Source organism: Salvelinus namaycush, unplaced genomic scaffold (assembly GCF_016432855.1).
Source record: "Salvelinus namaycush isolate Seneca unplaced genomic scaffold, SaNama_1.0 Scaffold60, whole genome shotgun sequence".
Classification (NCBI taxonomy): Eukaryota; Metazoa; Chordata; class Actinopteri; order Salmoniformes; family Salmonidae; genus Salvelinus; species Salvelinus namaycush.
In genome coordinates, this window is record NW_024061309.1 from 5,637 (window position 1) to 24,975 (window position 19,339).

At 43.1% G+C, this 19,339-nt stretch overlaps 1 protein-coding gene across 1 annotated transcript; it reads right to left on the bottom strand.

Annotated features, from left to right (window-relative positions):
* Positions 1-1,453: 1,453 nt before the first annotated feature.
* On the bottom strand, positions 1,454-19,001 carry LOC120042026 (steroidogenic acute regulatory protein, mitochondrial-like). The gene is made up of 7 exons (XM_038986917.1): positions 18,938-19,001; positions 17,041-17,169; positions 16,671-16,780; positions 13,382-13,537; positions 7,641-7,825; positions 7,174-7,267; positions 1,454-1,627 (listed from the first exon to the last, which is right to left on the bottom strand). Exons 1-7 carry the CDS (start codon positions 18,999-19,001, stop codon positions 1,454-1,456), a joined length of 912 nt encoding a protein of 303 aa, XP_038842845.1.
* Between the last annotated feature and the right edge of the window lie 338 nt (positions 19,002-19,339).

Below are 19,339 nucleotides of genomic sequence, written 5' to 3' on the forward strand. Positions count from 1 at the left end.
CGGTGTAGCTAACTACTGTAACTACACACTACTGTTTTACCATGTAGCGGTGTAGCTAACTACTGGAACTACACAATACTGTTTTACCATGTAGCTGTGTAGCTAACTACTGGAACTACACACTACTGTTTTACCATGTAGCGGTGTAGCTAACTACTGGAACTACACACTACTGTTTTACCGTGTAGCTAACTACAGGAACTACACACTACTGTTTTACCATGTAGCGGTGTAGCTAACTACAGGAACTACACACTGTTTTACCATGTAGCGGTGTAGCTAACTACTGGAACTACACACTACTGTTTTACCATGTAGCGGTGTAGCTAACTACTGGAACTACACACTACTGTTTTACCGTGTAGCTAACTACAGGAACTACACACTACTGTTTTACCATGTAGCGGTGTAGCTAACTACTGTAACTACACACTACTGTTTTACCATGTAGCGGTGTAGCTAACTACTGGAACTACACACTACTGTTTTACCATGTAGCGGTGTAGCTAACTACTGGAACTACACACTACTGTTTTACCATGTAGCGGTGTAGATAACTACTGTAACTACACACTACTGTTTTACCATGTAGCGGTGTAGCTAACTACTGGAACTACACACTACTGTTTTACCATGTAGCGGTGTAGATAACTACTGGAACTACACACTACTGTTTTACCATGTAGCGGTGTAGCTAACTACTGGAACTACACACTACTGTTTTACCATGTAGCGGTGTAGCTAACTACTGGAACTACACACTACTGTTTTACCATGTAGCGGTGTAGATAACTACTGTAACTACACACTACTGTTTTACCATGTAGCGGTGTAGATAACTACAGGAACTACACACTACTGTTTTACCATGTAGCGGTGTAGATAACTACTGGAACTACACACTACTGTTTTACCATGTAGCGGTGTAGATAACTACTGGAACTACACACTACTGTTTTACCATGTAGCGGTGTAGCTAACTATTGGAACTACACACTACTGTTTTGGCAAAAATAAAATATGGCTAAAGTAGGTAATAATAACTAATTTTCATTTGAAATATTGTTTTTGGGTCTTTAACAGGCGGCAAAATTACACATTCTGTTCAGATATGTGATCTATTCTTGCAATGTGTAGTCTATTACGTTTCAGATTTAGATATGATACTTTTTCACAAAATAGTTTGGATGGATTGAGCTTTAGTGTATGTGTGTAGTGTGTGTGTGTGTAGATGTGTGTGTCTGTCACACACCCTGAAAGAGAGGGCACCCTGGCATGTCTTCACAGCGGTGGGTGGCTCTCCTCTGGGTGTCTGGGTGCTACTAGTGAAAGGCCAGATCCAGCCTGCAGAAGGTTCTGTCTCTCTCTGTGTGTGTGAATGGCAGCCAGGTCCTTCAGTCTCTCTCTAAGTCTCTCTCTGTCTCTGTCTCTACTCCCAAGCACTCAACTCCACTTAGTGTGTGTCAGAGAGTGTGTGCGGTGGTTGTCTGGCTCTAGACACTGTGGGAGCATGGTGGTTTGTGTGTCGCTGAGTAGGTCCCTCGGCCAGCCGTCTGCGCAGACACCGGGTGAAATCCACCTGCGCTCGCGGCAACGCTTGATTGACGATTGACTTTGGCAGCCAGCCCTGACAATACAATACATACATATTCAATCTTCAAATCACATTTTATTTGTCACATGCGCCGAATACAACAGGTGTAAACCTTACAGTGAAATGCTTACTTATAAGCCCTTAACAACAACACAGTTTTAAGAAAAAAAAGATTAAAAAGTAAGAGATAAGAATAACAAATCATTAAAGAGCAGCAGTAAATAAGGAATTGTCCGTAGAGCTCCGAGACAGGATTGCGTCGAGGCACAGATCTGGGGAAGATCAACAAAACATTTCTGCAGCATTTAACGTCCCCAAGAACACAGTGGCCTCCATCTTTCTTAAATGGAAGAAGTTTGGAATCACCAAGACTCTTCCTAGAGCTGACCACCTGGCCAAACTGAGCAATCAGGGGAGAAGGGCCTTGGTCAGGGAGGTGACCAAGAACCCAATAGTCACTCTGACAGAGCTCCAGAGTTCCTCTGTGGAGATGGGAGAACTTATATTTCCCTCACTAACTTTAAACGTCAGCTAGCTGAGCAGCTAAATGATCGCTGCAGCTGTACATAGCCCATCTGTAAATAGCCCATCCAATCTACCTACCTCATCCCCATATTGTTTTTATTTACTTTTCTGCTCTTTTGCACACCAGTATTTCTACTTGCACATCACCATCTGCTCATCTATCACTCCAGTGTTAATTTGCTAAATTGCAATTACTTCGCTACTATTGGCCTATTTATTGCCTTACCTCCCTAATCTTACTTCATTTGCACACACTGTATACAGACTTTTCTATGTGTTATTGACTGTACGCTTGTTTATTTCAAGTGTAACTCTGTGTTGTTGTTTGTGTCGCACTGCTTTGCTTTATCTTGGCCGGGTCGCAGTTGTAAATGAGAACTTGTTCTCAACTAGCCTACCTGGTTAAATAAAGGTTAAATAAAAAACAAATTGTGTGTAGATTGATGAGAAAAAAATTACAATTTAAGACATTTTAGAATAAGACTGTAACCTAACAAAATGTGGAAAAAGTCAAGGGGTCTGAATATTTTCCAAAGGCACTGCACTGTACATAGATACAGTGGCAGTGAGAGCAGCGTTCTAATGAAGGTAGACCATATCTCACCATATGTGTAAATTAGGTGTCATCATGGTAATGAAGGTACAATGGTTCGTTCTTTAAAAGTTGCGGGGTACTGCAGCACAGCTTGCGTAGTGCCGCAGAATTCTATGGCACGTTATTTAAGTGCCAACTACTGGTACCATTAATGCTGGTTAGTTCTAGTTTGACCACCAGAGGGCATCTTTGAGAAGCATTTGATAGCCTTCAATAGTGGCTGTACTAGAGAATTTAAAACTTTTTTTGGTAAGAGCATAGTATATGGGACTGATTTTAAGAAATGTTGCTTAATTAATTAGATTAATATTGTGTTGTTTCTACTCTAAGAAAAACGAAAAACCCTCTGGGTTTCCGTTATGAGGGGATGGAAAATATGTCGCGGTACAACGTGATGTTCCGGAGTAGGCTAAAGCGCTGGGCTATTTAGCCAAGGAATCCCTGTGTCATGCGGGCACGTGGGAGACCGGGGTTCAATTCCCAGACGGGGAGAAAGGAGTAGGCTGACCTTGTAAATAAGAATGTGTTCTTAACTGATTCCATATGTGTTATTTCATTGTTGTGATGTATTCACTATTATTCTACAATGTAGAAAATAGTAAAAATAAAGAAAAACCCTGGAATGAGTAGGTGTCCAAACTTTTAACTGGTACCTGCTTAATTAATTTGATTAATATTATGGTGTTTCTCCTCCAAGAAAAAACGTAAAACCCTCTGGGTTTCCGTCAGGATGGAACGGAAAATATGACGCTGTACAACGTGACGGTCGGGAGTAGACTACAGTACTACAGTAAGAGCAAAATAATCCTAACAAAATAAAATAATAAAAACCTTAGTGTAACAACAGTTTTAGTAAGTAATACCGAAGTCGTGCACAATTATCAGTTTCTATTTAGGTTTATGTCGCCCATTCATTGTCAGTTAGAGACACAGTAGGACCCAAAAGCATAATCAGTGCTCTAACTCCCCCTTGTGGTGGTCTGGAGCAATGAAGTGGTGACGCAGGGTACCGTACTAAACCACAAATGACCTCTAAGTACCGCAGCATAATAGCAAAACTTTTAGTGGAGCAACCACTGTAGACCATGTCTCACCCTATGTCAACATGGTGATGAAGATAGACCATGTCTCATCCTATGTGTAAATGAGGTGTCGTCATGGTGATGAAGGTAGACCATGTCTCACCCTATGTCAATATGGTGATGAAGGTAGACCATGTCTCACCCTATGTCAACATGGTGATGAAGGTAGACCATGTCTCACCCTATGTCAATATGGTGATGAAGGTAGACCATGTCTCACCCTATGTGTAAATGAGGTGTCAACATGGTGATGAAGGTAGACCATGTCTCATCCTATGTGTAAATGAGGTGTCAACATGGTGATGAAGGTAGACCATGTCTCACCCTATGTGTAAATGAGGTGTTATCATGGTGATGAAGGTAGACCATGTCTCATCCTATGTGTAAATGAGGTGTCAACATGGTGAAAGGATTGGAACATTGATTTGTATTTGTCTTGTTTAGTCTTATGAAAAATGGTAAAGTGCACGCTATGGCAGCAGTGCCTCAGTAAGACAGCTGCTGCTTCAGTGCTGGTCCATTCCCGGCACAGCAGCATTTGTGTACTTGCATTTCATTGGATGGTCTTGCTTCATCATACATGTTCTTCTAAGGAAGTTCTATAACGTATCAGTACAGCAGTCTTAGCAACCTGAAGACCTATAGAAGGTTCCAGCAGCTGAAAGTGACAGGTCATTTCCTGTGAAACATCATGCTTAGCTTCATTTGACAGGAAGTGTTTTAGAGAAAGATGTTGATGCCAACCCTAATGGCAGCAGCAGGAGCCAGGTGTGTGTGTGTGTGTGTGTGTGTGTGTGTGTGTGTGTGTGTGTGTGTGTGTGTGTGTGTGTGTGTGTGTGTGTGTGTGTGTGTGTGTGTGTGTGTGTGTGTGTGTGTGTGTGTGTGTGTGTGTGTGTGTGTGTGTGTGTGTTTGTGTGTGTGTAAATATATGTGAGTGTGTGAAAACCCTATTGGCAAATGGATCTGTCAGCAAAACATGTTGATATTTTGAGCTTGTAGAGAATGGAGGAGCAGCTTTAGCTGTGGGAACATTGACTGACTGCTATAGGTCCTTTTTATTATTATTTAATTTTTGATTTCACCTTTATTTAACCAGGTAGGCTGGTTGAGAACAAGTTCTCATTTACAACTGTGACCTGGACAAGATAAAGCAAAGCTGTGCGACAAAAAACAACAACACAGAGTTACACATAAACAACGTACAGTCAATAACACAATATATTTTTCTATGTACAGTGTGTGCAAATGTAGAAGTTTAGGGAGGTAAGACAATTAACAGGCCATAGAGGTGAAATAATTACAATTTAGCATTAACACTGGAGTGATAGATGTGCAGATGATGATGTGCATGTAGAGATACTGGGGTGCAAAAGAGCAAAAAGATAAATAACAATATGGGGATGAGGTAGTTGGGTGTGCTATTTACAGATGGGCTGTCTACAGGTACAGTGATCGGTAAGCTGCTCTGACAGCTGATGCTTAAAGTTAGAGAGGGAGATATAAGTCTCCAGCTTCAGTGATTTTTTGCAATTTGTTCCAGTCATTGGCTGCAGAGAACCGGAAGGAAAGGCAGCCAAAGCAGTTGTTGGCTTTGGGGATGACCAGTGAGATATACCTGCTGGAGCGCGTGCTACGGGTGGGTGCTGCTATGGTGACCAGTGAGCTGAGATAAGGCAGGGTTTTACCTAGCAAAGACTTATAGATGACCTGGATCCAGTGGGTTTGGCGACGAATATGTAGCGAGGGCCAGCCAACGAGAGCATACAGGTCGCAGTGGTGGGTAGTATATGGGGCTTTGGTGACAAAATGGATGGCACTGTGATAGCAAACTGGATGTCTGAGTAGAGTGTTGGAGGCTATTTTGTAAATGACATCGCCGAAGTCAAGGATCGGCAGGATAGTCAGTTTTACAAGGGTATGTTTGGCAGCATGAGTGAATGAGGCTTTGTTGCGAAATAGGAAGCCGATTCTAGATTTAATTTTGGATTGGAGATGCTTAATGTGAGTCTGGAAGGAGAGTTTACAGTAGTTTACAGTAGTGATGCTAGTCGGGCGGGCGGGTGCGGGCAGCAATCGGTTTAAGTTTTACTAGCATTGAAGCTCATTTGGAGGTTTGTTAACACAGTGTCCAAAGAAGGGCCAGAAGTATACAGAATGGTGTCGTCTGCGTAGAGGTGGATCAGAGAATCACCAGCAGCAAGAGCGTCATTGATCATTGATGTATACAGAGAAAAGAGTCGGCCCGAGAATTGAACGCTGTGGCACCCCAATAAAGACTGCCAGAGGTCCGGACAACTGGCCCTCTGATTTGACACACTGAACTCTACCAGAGAAGTAGTTGGTGAACCAGGCGAGGCAGTCATTTGAGAAACCAAGGCTATTAATGCAGTGATTGACAAGAGTCAAAAGCCTTGGCCAGGTCGATGAAGACGGCTGTACAGTACTGTCTTTTATTGATGGTGGATATGATATCGTTTAGGACTCGAAATGGGATTCGAAATGGTCGGTGATCTGTTTGATAACTTGGCTTTCGAAGACTTTAGAAAGGCAGGGTAGGATGGATATAGGTCTGTAACAGTTTGGGTCTAGAGTGTCTCCACCTTTGAAGGGGGGGATGACCGCAGCCGCTTTCCAATCTTTTTGTGGATCTCCGACGATACAAAAGAGAGATTGAAGAGGCTAGTAATAGGGGTTGCAACAATTTTGGCGGATAATTTTAGAAAGAGAGGGTCCAGATTGTCTAGCCCAGCTGATTTGTACGGGTCCAGGTTTTGCAGCTCTTTCAGAACATCAACTGTCTGTATTTGGGTGAAGGAGAAGTCATTTTCACAGCAGCTTTAGTCATTGATGGTAGCCTTGAATATCAATTCAAACCTCCTCTTCAGTAGCCTGAGGGCCAGTCTGTTTGTGCGATATGTCATATGAACATGTTTGGCATGACAATGAATGACAAGGAGTTGGCACAATAGCACAAACAGACTGGCACTCAGGCTACTTAAGCCCACCTCAAACTTCGATCTGCTGAGGACACTGGGCCTATCCAAGTCGCGAAGTGCGAGATTCGCGGCTGTGATCAGTAGACGGACCCTGCTGTACTCACTGGACATCCTAAGGGCCTTTGGCCTCGAATGCAAGGTCGGGCAGCCGGCCGAGACCGGTAAGGAGGGCGAGGGCGAGGACATGGAGAATTGAAAGGCCCAAGCTTAAGGGGAGGTTTGAATGAATATTCATGATCTAAACTGACATGTGATAACATCCTAGTCCATGTGTAGCCTAACAAGTTGGGGTCAATCAATTTGAATTCAAGTCACTCAATTCAGGAAGTGGATACGAAATTAAAGTTGATAAAAACTTTTTTTTTTTTTTTTTAAATCTACCTTGACATCCATGTTGAGGAGCCACGTAAAGTGGCTCCTGCCTGTGTCGTCTGCCAGGGGCTCGATGACAATACACGTTGGTCCGTCCTCCGCTCTGTTCAGATCAAGTAAACAAAATCACTCATTAAAACTCCATTAACAATGTAATGTATAGACACCTACAGCATGATTATTAACTGAACCTAGAATAACCTTTATATCAAATAACCTTTGCAATGACCCTTCTGTGACAGCATGAGCCATAAACAGGCTTTGGTCCAAGCGCGCCCTCTATCCAACTCTATGAGCCATAAACAGGCATTGGTCCAAGCGTGCCCTCTATCCAACTCTATGAGCCATAAACAGGCTTTGGTCCAAGCGTGCCCTCTATCCAACTCTATGAGCCATAAACAGGCTTTGGTCCAAGCGCACCCTCTATCCAACTCTATGAGCCAGGCTTATCCGAGCAAAGCCGGTGTTCTTGTTACCTGACGAAGCCTTTCTGAGGAGGGAAGGACTCCAGGTGCGTGGCTGCTCCCCCCAGATAGATACATGACTCCTGTCTGGAGAAGTGTCTCACACTCAGGAAGTCTCTCTGGCCTATCAGGTTGCCGGCTGTCTCTGCTGACACCTCGTGCGTAACCATGGTTTCCGGGCCAGCTTGCTTTAGAACCTTCAACACAAGAGACAGACTAACAATATCATTTACTGTACTGCTATGTGTCCCAAATAGGACCATATTCCCTATATGGTGCACTGATTTCTCATGTCACAACTAGTGCACTGTATAGGGAATAGGATGCCAGTTGGGACGAAGGCTTTATAATGCCAGCTGAAGACACAGGATCTGCCGTAGTAGTTTGTTCTTCCCTCATCAGAATGTCACAAGACAAGTGTGATATCCTGGTGTTGTAAAGACTATCGACACTGTGTGATCCACGTCTACCGTAAAACTAGCGACACTATCAACTATCGACACTGTGTGGTCCTCGTCTACCGTAAAACTAGCGACACTATCGACTATCGACACTGTGTGGTCCTCGTCTACCGTAAAACTAACGACACTATCGACTATTGACACTGTGTGGTCCTCGTCTACCGTAAAACTAGCGATACTATCGACTATCGACACTGTGTGGTCCACGTCTACCGTAAAACTAGCGACACTATCGACTATTGACACTGTGTGGTCCTCGTCTACCGTAAAACTAGCGACACTATCAACTATCGGCACTGTGTGGTCCACGTCTACCGTAAAACTAGTGACACTATCAACTATCGACACTGTGTGGTCCTCGTCTACCGTAAAACTAGCGACACTATCGACTATTGACACTGTGTGGTCCTCGTCTACCGTAAAACTAGCGATACTATCGACTATCGACACTGTGTGGTCCACGTCTACCGTAAAACTAGCGACACTATCGACCATCGACACTGTGTGGTCCTCGTCTACCGTAAAACTAGCGACACTATCAACTATTGACACTGTGTGGTCCTCGTCTACCGTAAAACTAGCGACACTATCAACTATTGACACTGTGTGGTCCACGTCTACCGTAAAACTAGCGACACTATCGACTATCGACACTGTGTGGTCCTCGTCTACTGTAAAACTAGCGACACTATCGACCATCGACACTGTGTGGTCCTCGTCTACCGTAAAACTAGCGACACTATCAACTATTGACACTGTGTGGTCCTCGTCTACCGTAAAACTAGCGACACTATCAACTATTGACACTGTGTGGTCCACGTCTACCGTAAAACTAGCGACACTATCGACTATCGACACTGTGTGGTCCTCGTCTACTGTAAAACTAGCGACACTATCGACCATCGACACTGTGTGGTCCTCGTCTACCGTAAAACTAGCGACACTATCAACTATTGACACTGTGTGGTCCTCGTCTACCGTAAAACTAGCGACACTATCAACTATTGACACTGTGTGGTCCACGTCTACCGTAAAACTAGCGACACTATCGACTATCGACACTGTGTGGTCCTCGTCTACTGTAAAACTAGCGACACTATCGACCATCGACACTGTGTGGTCCTCGTCTACCGTAAAACTAGCGACACTATCAACTATTGACACTGTGTGGTCCTCGTCTACCGTAAAACTAGCGACACTATCAACTATTGACACTGTGTGGTCCTCGTCTACCGTAAAACTAGCGACACTATCGACTATCGACACTGTGTGGTCCACGTCTACCGTAAAACTAGCGACACTATCGACTATCGACACTGTGTGGTCCTCGTCTACCGTAAAACTAGCGACACTATCAACTATTGACACTGTGTGGTCCTCGTCTACCATAAAACTAGTGACACTATCGACCATTGACACTGTGTGGTACACGTCTACCGTAAAACTAGCGACACTATCGACTATCGACACTGTGTGGTCCACGTCTACCGTAAAACTAGCGACACTATCGACTATTGACACTGTATGGTCCACATCTACCATAAAACCATCGACTATCGACACTGTGTGGTCCACGTCTACCGTAAAACTAGCGACACTATCGACTATTGACACTGTATGGTCCACATCTACCATAAAACCATTGACTATTGACACTGTGTGGTCCATGTCTACCGTAAAACTATCGACACTATCGACTATTGACACTGTGTGGTCCATGTCTACCGTAAAACTTCAATTAATAGCCCGGGTGGTTATTTGCTTAATTCACTGAACACAACAGGCCTTTATTAGAGACAGGCTTCTATTTGAGCCAGGTGTCTATTTCCTTAATGCATACAGCTTTTGCTCATTTACATAGTTAATTGTTTAATTCCAGCATTCACTTCCAGTAAATTTAATCCATGTATTCATTTCCTGCACTGATGTGTTATCATTTACACACCGTGTCCCGTTTCTTGTTTCAGTGTGCCTCTATAAAAATATATATTATTCTCCTATTTGACCGTGCATTTTCTGCAGTTCTTACTTTCGCCACTAGAAGGCGGACTGACAATTTCTGGGGGTCTGTAGTCCTGAAGTTGTTGACTGTTTTATGCTTACCTAATTTTTGTCAAGTGATTTACTGAATTATTTAGCCTCTTGAGCCTATGGGGGGTGCTATTTCGACTTTGGAAAAATGTGTTCCCAAATTAAACTGCCTCGTACTCAATTCTTGCTCGTACAATATGCATATTATTATTACTATTGGATAGAAAACACTCTCTAGTTTCTAAAACCGTTTGAATTATTTCTCTGAGTGAAACAGAACTCATTCTGCAGCACTTTTCCTGTCAGGGAGTGAGATTTCAGAAATCGAGGTCCCTGTTCTGAGATCAGTTTATAAGTCCCCATGCAAGCTATGAGGGTACATGCACTGCATACGTCTTCCTCTAGATGTCAGTAAGCGGGGAGATTTTGAATGGAGTGGATTGCGCAATCTGGGCCCTATATATAGACCCTGGAGCGGAAGGACCGTCCTTTTCAACAGTGCGCTTGACGCATGAAGACATCACAATGGCGTCCTGCAAACGCTTTCGTTTTAGTAGTTCTATATCTCCGGTCATGTTTTTATTCGTTATAGGTGTTAAAGACATCATAAGGTAGTTAATTTAAACCGACTTATAGCAGTTTATTGCGATTTTCCTGGATTTCTTTGTGACGCGCTTCCACTAGTTGGGCACCTCTCCAGTGGGTGGCTAACGTTAGCGGCTAATTCGACAGGACAAGAGGACATCTTTCAGCCAAAAGACGATTGTTCTGAAGAAAGGACACCTTGCCCAAGATTCTGATGGAAGCTCAGCTAATAGTAAGCAGTCTTTATGCTGATAATTCATTGTTCTGTTGAAAAAATTCAAATGCATAAGACTCCATTACTTGCAGTGTAGCTTTGCTTTATCGCACGGTGTATTGCGCAGTTACGTTAATTTTAAAAATTTAACCCAGCGATTGCATTAAGAACTAATTTGTCTTTCAATTGCTGTCCAACCTGTATTTTTTTAGTCAAGTTTATGAATAGTTTTCGATAAGAATAGGTGCCGTTCCAAGATGGCGCCGGACAGATTGCTTGACGTTATGGACACTATTATCATTGAATAAGCACGATTTGTGCCGCTAAATATGCACATTTTCGAACAAACTCTATATGCATTGTGTAATATGATGTTATAGGACTGTCATCTGAAGAATTCTGAGAAGGTTAGTGAAAAAATTAATATATTTGGTGGTTTATACGTTATGTTACGTTACGTTGCTATGTTTGGCTTGAATCAATGCTGTTGTAATGTTTGCTATTGTGCTAAGCTAATATAACGCTATATTGTGTTTTCGCTGTAAAACACTTAGAAAATCTGAAATATTGTCTGGATTCACAAGATCTGTGTCTTTCAGTTGCTGTACGCTGTGTATTTTTCAGAAACGTTTTATGATGAGTATTTAGTTATTCCACATTGGTCTCTATAATTGCTCTGGCTGCTTCGGTGCTATTTTTGACGGTAGCTGTGATGGTAGCTGCAATGTAAAACTGATTTATACCTCAAATATGCACATTTTTCGAACAAAACATAGATTTATTGTATAACATGTTATAAGACTGTCATCTGATGAAGTTGTTTGTTGGTTAGTTTGGTTGGTTCTTGGTTAGTTAGGTTGGCTTTGTGCATGCTACCTGTGCTGTGAAAAATGTCTGTCCTTCTTTGTATTTGGTGGTGAGCTAACATAAATATACGTGCTGTTTTCGCTGTAAAACATTTTAAAAATCGGACATGTTGACTGGATTCACAAGATGTGTATCTTTCATTTGCTGTATTGGACTTGTTAATGCGTGAAAGTTAAATATTTCTAAAAAATATTTTTTGAATTTCGCTCTCTGCCTTTTCAGTGGAATGTGGGAGGAGTTCCGCTAGCGGAACGCCTGGGCTAGACAGGTTTAAACCCCTATAGTCGATTGACACACCGGTACGTCAATCTAAGTAACACAATCAACAATTCCCCATCAAAATCTCTAGTTTAAGCTAGAGATATGGTATCTGTTTTTTTTGCATAGAATGCATCTCAATCCACCGCATCCGCCAATGTCGCACTTCCGCGTCTGCGGTGGAAGGTGGCAGAGCTAGAGCGGTGTTTGTCAAACCATGAGACCGTCCCCACAAAATCGGTCTTCTCAAGAAAATGTCTGTAGTGTCGGAAACACTCCCAAATGTCAGGGGACTCGTCTGACAAATGTCAGGGGACTCGTCTGAAGTCAGTACCATCCATGTGCTTATAGTAGTAAAGGCCAAATTCAGTATTTTATCAAATTATTTTGTTATATATTTTTTTTACACCTAAAGGGGTCCTACAATTCTAAATAAAAAAGCAGAATGATCCAAAGTATGCCCATCTTAAAACAATTCCATATGTCAGCTTAAATGAATGATCCATAGTATGCCCATCTTAAAACAATTCCATATGTCAGCTTAAATGAATGATCCATAGTATGCCCATCTTAAAACAATTCCATATGTCAGCTTAAATGAATGATCCATAGTATGCCCATCTTAAAACAATTCCATATGTCAGCTTAGATGAATGATCCATAGTATGCCCATCTTAAAACAATTCAATATGTCAGCTTAGATGAGTCTGCTTATCTTGACGTTGTTTTCTTTTTTTCATAATATTTTATTGAAGAAGATATATAAACAATATTTTTTTATTTTTATAATTTGCACAGTCACGTTGCTTTTTTATTTATTTATTTACCCCTAATCCTTCAGAACATTCCCTATTGATCCCCGACCCCCTCCCTGTTTCCCACCCTTCCTAATGCCTCCCGCTCCCCCCACCCCTAAAATCACAGAGGAAAAAGGAAAAATAAATAAACAAAGTAATACAAATAAAATTGTAATAATAATAATAGTTGTTATAATAATAGCATTAATAATATAAATAGTTTTAGAGTTTTAGAAACACCTTATTACAAATATTTCACAGTTTACAGACCATAATACACATACTTAGCAGGTAAATAGTATTCCAGTTGGATAATAACACATGTGTATATGTAGAATAACAATCTAAAGGATGCCATAATGGATGGAGACCAAGGAGAACAGAAGATCAATGATTTCCTAAGGGGGAGGTGTTAAGATTACACATTGACCAACAACTACGCTACTATGATGGACCAGTTACCTTGATGTTTTTGATGGACCAGTTACCTTGATGTTTTTGATGGACCAGTTACCTTGATGTTTTTGATGGACCAGTTACCTTGATGTTTTTGATGCTTGGGTTCCACTGGTGCATCTCCTCCACCTTCCACAGGATGTGATGTATCTCTTCTGGGGTGGCGTCTAACACAGTCTCCAGTCTGAAGACCTTCCTGTCCCCAGACAACACTTTACTGTAGATCACATCCCCGTTCTCCTACGACAGAAAGTTACAGGAAATGTTGTAATGTGGCATCCTTATGGTTTCCTTTAACAACACATTTTTCAGGAAGGTTTCTAATGATGTCCTGTTTTTCTATAGAACACGTTTACTGAACGTTCTCCTGTGATAGTCTTTCTACTTCATTTGGTCCTGAGATTACAGAACATTTCTCTACTCCAGAGTTACAACTTTTTGGCAGTGTGGCATCTAGAAAGGGAAAACCAGCCACGTCGCGGACACTAACGTCTTGCATCCAGTCAAGCTCAACACCTTTTTCGCGCCCTTTGAGGTTAACACAGTGCCACCCACACGGCCCGCTACCAAGCTCATCATTAAGCTCTGGGCCCTGGGCCTGAAACCCGCCCTGTGCAACCGGGTCCTGGACTTCCTGACGGGCCTCCCCCCAGGTAGTGAAGGTAGGAACAACACTTCCACTTTGCTGATCCTCAACACAGGTGCCCCATAAAGGTGCGTTCTCAGCCCCCTCCTGTACTCCCTGTTCACCCATGACTGCGTGGCCACGCACACCTCCAACTCAATCATCAAGTTTGCAGATGACACAACAGTAGTAGGCCTGATTACCAATAATGACAAGACAGCCTACTGGGAGGAGGTGAGGGCCCTGCGAGTGTGGTGCCAGGAAAATAACCACTCTCTCAATGTCGACAAAACAAAGGAGCTGATCGTGGACTTCAGGAAACAGCAGAGGGAGCACGCCCCTATCCACATCGACGGAATCGCAGTGGAGCAGGTGTAAAGCTTCAAGTTCCTCTACACATCACCGACAATCAGAAATTTGGCTTGGCACCTAAAACCCTCACAAACTTCTACAGATGCACAATTGAGAGCATCCTCTTGGGCTGTATCACAGCCTGGTACGGCAACTGCACCGCTCTCAACCGCAGGGCTCTCCAGAGGGTGGTGCGATCTGCCCAACGCATCACCAGGGGCAAACTACCTGCACTCCAGGACACCTACAGCATCCAACATCACAGGATGGCCAAAAAGATCATCAAGGACAATAACCACCCAAGCCACTGCCTGTTCACCCCGTTATCATCCAGAAGGTGGGACCAAGAGACTGAAAAACAGCTTCTATCTCAAGGCCATCAGAAAGTTAAATAGCCATCACTAGGCGACTTCCACCCCGTTATGTAACCCTGGCCACTTTAATAATGGAACAATAGTGACTTTTAATAATGTTTACATATTTTTGCTTTACTCATCTCATATCTATATACTTTATGCTATTCTACTGTATTTTAGTCTATGCCACTCCGATGTTGTTCATCCTAATATTTATATATTCCTTAATTACATTCTTTTACTTTTAGGTTTGTGTGTATTGTTGTGAATTGTTAGATATTACTGCACTGTTGGAGCTAGAAAAACAAGCATTTCGCTACACCTGCAATAACATCTGCTAAACATGTGACCAATAACATTTGAATTGATTTGATATGCATATTACCGGTACAAGGTTTCCATGGTAATAGCTATTTAGATCAAGTTTTCCTAAATGTCAAAGTAACGGAAAGAGAAAGTTTGGATATGTGGCATTAGTATGCAGCTTTACAACACACCGTTTCAGAAAGTTAAGTCTCTTGTGAGAGACTGTCAGTAGAAGAGTAACTGCTGCTTCTGGAACAGCTACTGGGATCCTTATTAAATAACTAATAACACATTTGGTTCTGGGTGCTGAGATTATGGAAAGTGCATTTTTCTCCTAAAAGACAAAAAGTTCCCTACTTGAAACTAAATTGAATGCACAGGCTGTAAGTTGCTTTGGATAAGAACGTCTGCTAATTGACTAAAATGTAAAATGTTAGAAAGTTAGAAATTGTGGCAACAGTATGCAGCACAAAGTGCCCATGTCAATTATATTTTAAGGTTTTTGAAGACAGGATACCATGGTAATAACTATTCAGATCATGTACCCCCCCCCCTTGTCTTATATGACAGTTTGGTGGTTCGACATCAGTACAAGGTTTCCATAGCAAAAGCTATTCAGATCATGTACCCCCCCCCCCCCCCCCCCCCCTTGTCTTATATGACAGTTTGGTGGTTCGACATCAGTACAAGGTTTCCATAGCAAAAGCTATTCAGATCATGTACCCCCCCCCCCTTGTCTTATATGACAGTTTGGTGGTTCGACATCAGTACAAGGTTTCCATAGCAAAAGCTATTCAGATCATGTACCCCCCCCCCCCCCTTGTCTTATATGACAGTTTGGTGGTTCGACATCAGTACAAGGTTTCCATAGCAAAAGCTATTCAGATCATGTACCCCCCCCCCCCCCCCCCCCCCCCTTGTCTTATATGACAGTTTGGTGGTTCGACATCAGTACAAGGTTTCCATAGCAAAAGCTATTCAGATCATGTACCCCCCCCCCCTTGTCTTATATGACAGTTTGGTGGTTCGACATCAGTACAAGGTTTCCATAGCAAAAGCTATTCAGATCATGTACCCCCCCCCCCCCTTGTCTTATATGACAGTTTGGTGGTTCGACATCAGTACAAGGTTTCCATAGCAAAAGCTATTCAGATCATGTACCCCCCCCCCCCCCCCCCCCCCCCCCCCCCCCACCCCCCCCCTTGTCTTATATGACAGTTTGGTGGTTCGACATCAGTACAAGGTTTCCATAGCAAAAGCTATTCAGATCATGTACCCCCCCCCCCTTGTCTTATATGACAGTTTGGTGGTTCGACATCAGTACAAGGTTTCCATAGCAAAAGCTATTCAGATCATGTACCCCCCCCCCCTTGTCTTATATGACAGTTTGGTGGTTTGACATCAGTACAAGGTTTCCATAGCAAAAGCTATTCAGATCATGTACCCCCCCCCCCCCCCCCTTGTCTTATATGACAGTTTGGTGGTTTGACATCAGTACAAGGTTTCCATAGCAAAAGCTATTCAGATCATGTACCCCCCCCTTGTCTTATATGACAGTTTGGTGGTTTGACATCAGTACAAGGTTTCCATAGCTATTTGTGGAGATTGAAAAGATATGCATGAACACAGGGAGCAACATATTTTAAAGGGAAAATACAGGATGTTTTGACAAAAATCTATATACAAATCCCGGATTGCCTCTTTAATCAACGATGATGTAAGGATGATGCACTACCTCTGTGAGTTCTGTGTTCCATCCGTTCTTATCCTCAACAATGTCCAGAGCCTTGGTCAGCGCCTCGTGCCCACTCCTTATGTACAGCAGCTCCTCCTCTTTCAACGGGACTGGGATGACTACCTCTCTTCTGGAGCTCTCTGTAACACGTTTACATACACACATGAAAAACAGCCCTCACAGCAGCACTCACTTTATTCAGTTCGAATTGAAGCTGTTTAATATTCAATGGTCAGGACAAGTTATAGGAAAAAGTAATGCCCTTGAAAATATGTCATTATAACTAAAATAAGGGCAGTTTGTGCTCTGTGTAAAATAATAATGTCATTGAAAATGTGTGTAATGTGTGTATCATCGTCAGGCTTACCACTGTGTTGATGCTGAGCGGTGCCAGTCTGCCAACCCATATGGCTGGTCCATGCTGGTAGGTGGGTCTGCCCATTCCTCTGCATGTGAGCTAGCTCCTGGCCGATCGCTGTGATAGCTAGCCGTTGCAGTCCTGTCGTAGGATGACAATAATAGCAACAGTCAGCTTTCATTTGTAGAGCACATTTCATATAGCCTGGTCCCAGATCTGTTGTCTCCTTCTATAGCCTGGTCCCAGATCTGTTGTCTCCTACTATAGCCTGGTCCCAGATCTGTTGTCTCCTTCTATAGCCTGGTCCCAGATCTGTTGTCTCCTTCTATAGCCTGGTCCCAGATCTGTTGTCTCCTTCTATAGCCTGGTCTCAGATCTGTTGTCTCCTACTATTACCTGGTCCCAGATCTGTTGTCTCCTTCTATAGCCTGGTCCCAGATCTGTTGTCTCCACTATAGCCTGGTCCCAGATCTGTTGTCTCCTTCTATAGCCTGGTCCCAGATCTGTTGTCTCCTACTATAACCTGGTCCCAGATCTGTTGTCTCCTACTATAGCCTGGTCCCATATCTGTTGTCTCCTTCTATAGCCTGGTCCCAGATCTGTTGTCTCCTTCTATAGCCTGGTCCCAGATCTGTTTACTCCTACTATAGCCTGGTCCCAGATCTGTTTACTCCTACTATAGCCTGGTCCCAGATCTGTTGTCTCCTACTATAGCCTGGTCCCATATCTGTTGTCTCCTACTATAACCTGGTCCCAGATCTGTTGTCTCCTTCTATAGCCTGGTCCCAGATCTGTTGTCTCCTTCTATAAGCCTGGTCCCAGATCTGTCGTCTCCTTCTATAGCCTGGTCCCAGATCTGTTGTCTCATTCTATAGCCTGGTCTCAGATCTGTTGTCTCCTACTATAACCTGGTCCCATATCTGTTGTCTCCTTCTATAGCCTGGTCCCAGATCTGTTGTCTCCTTCTATAAACTGGTGCCAGATCTGTTGACTCCTTCTATAGCCTGGTCCCAGATCTGTTGTCTCCTCCTATAGCCTGGTCCCAGATCTGTTGTCTCCTTCTATAAACTGGTCCCAGATCTGTTGTCTCCTACTATAGCCTGGTCCCAGATCTGTTGTCTCATTCTATAGCCTGGTCCCAGATCTGTTGTCTCACTCTATAGCCTGGTCCCAGATCTGTTGTCTCCTACTATAACCTGGTCCCATATCTATTGTCTCCTTCTATAGCCTGGTTCTAGATCTGTTGTCTCCTACTATAACCTGGTCCCAGATCTGTTGTCTCCTACTATAACCTGGTCCCAGATCTGTTGTCTCCTACTATAGCCTGGTCCCATATCTGTTGTCTCCTTCTATAGCCTGGTCCCAGATCTGTTTGTTCTCTTGTCAACTCCATTGTTCACTATCAAGCCAAACATGTTTAGCATGACACAGGCTGCCACTCAGGCTGCATTTGATCCATTCTGCAAGTCAAAGTGCTGTAAACTTTGATGAGGACTTCACAGGATTTCTCTCCACAAACTAAGACTACTACTAGTCACAGTCAAGACGCAGTCAAGACGCCATAGTATTAACAGCAACAAGAGATAACTCCATCCAGATGCACGTGCACTGGCTGGTCCCGGATCTGTTTGAGCTGTCTTGCAATGACCATAGGAGGGAGTTGGCAAGGCAGCACAAACTGATTTTTTACATTTTTTTTTTTTGATAGCCTGATCTGGGACCAGGCTATGTGCAGTGTGCAAGACACGGTAATCCTACAATCTAAGGAATGAGAGAAAATTGATGCTTCTCTCCAGGCCTGCATCCAAAATGGCCCCCTGTAGTGCCCTGGTCAAAAGTAATGCACTATATAGGGAATAGGGAGCCACTTGGGACACAACCAAGATGATATATAGTTGTATGTTTTTACCTGCCATGGTCCTGAGGTGAGGGTAGGAGATTCCACAGCAGAGCTTCACCACGGCAGGCAGCATACTGTAACGTTGGTGACAGCGACGGCATCTTGAGTGTGCCAGGCTGCAGGCTTTATAGGCCGTCTGAAGGACAAGAGAGGAGATAAGGGGATGGGTTAGAGGATAGGATTGTAAACTGAATTCTGGCCCCAAGGTTGCTGTTAGAGAGACACACACACAGCTGCTTCCATTAGAGGTATTTTATATGTGGTTCTAAAAAGGAGAGAATAAATCATGAGGATTCATGTATACAATAATAATCCACAACCATTATCAGAATGACAAGTCTACATATAGGATGGTCTGTATTCTAGTGAAGGGTCATCCTATATAACTACTGCAGAATGACAAGTCTACAT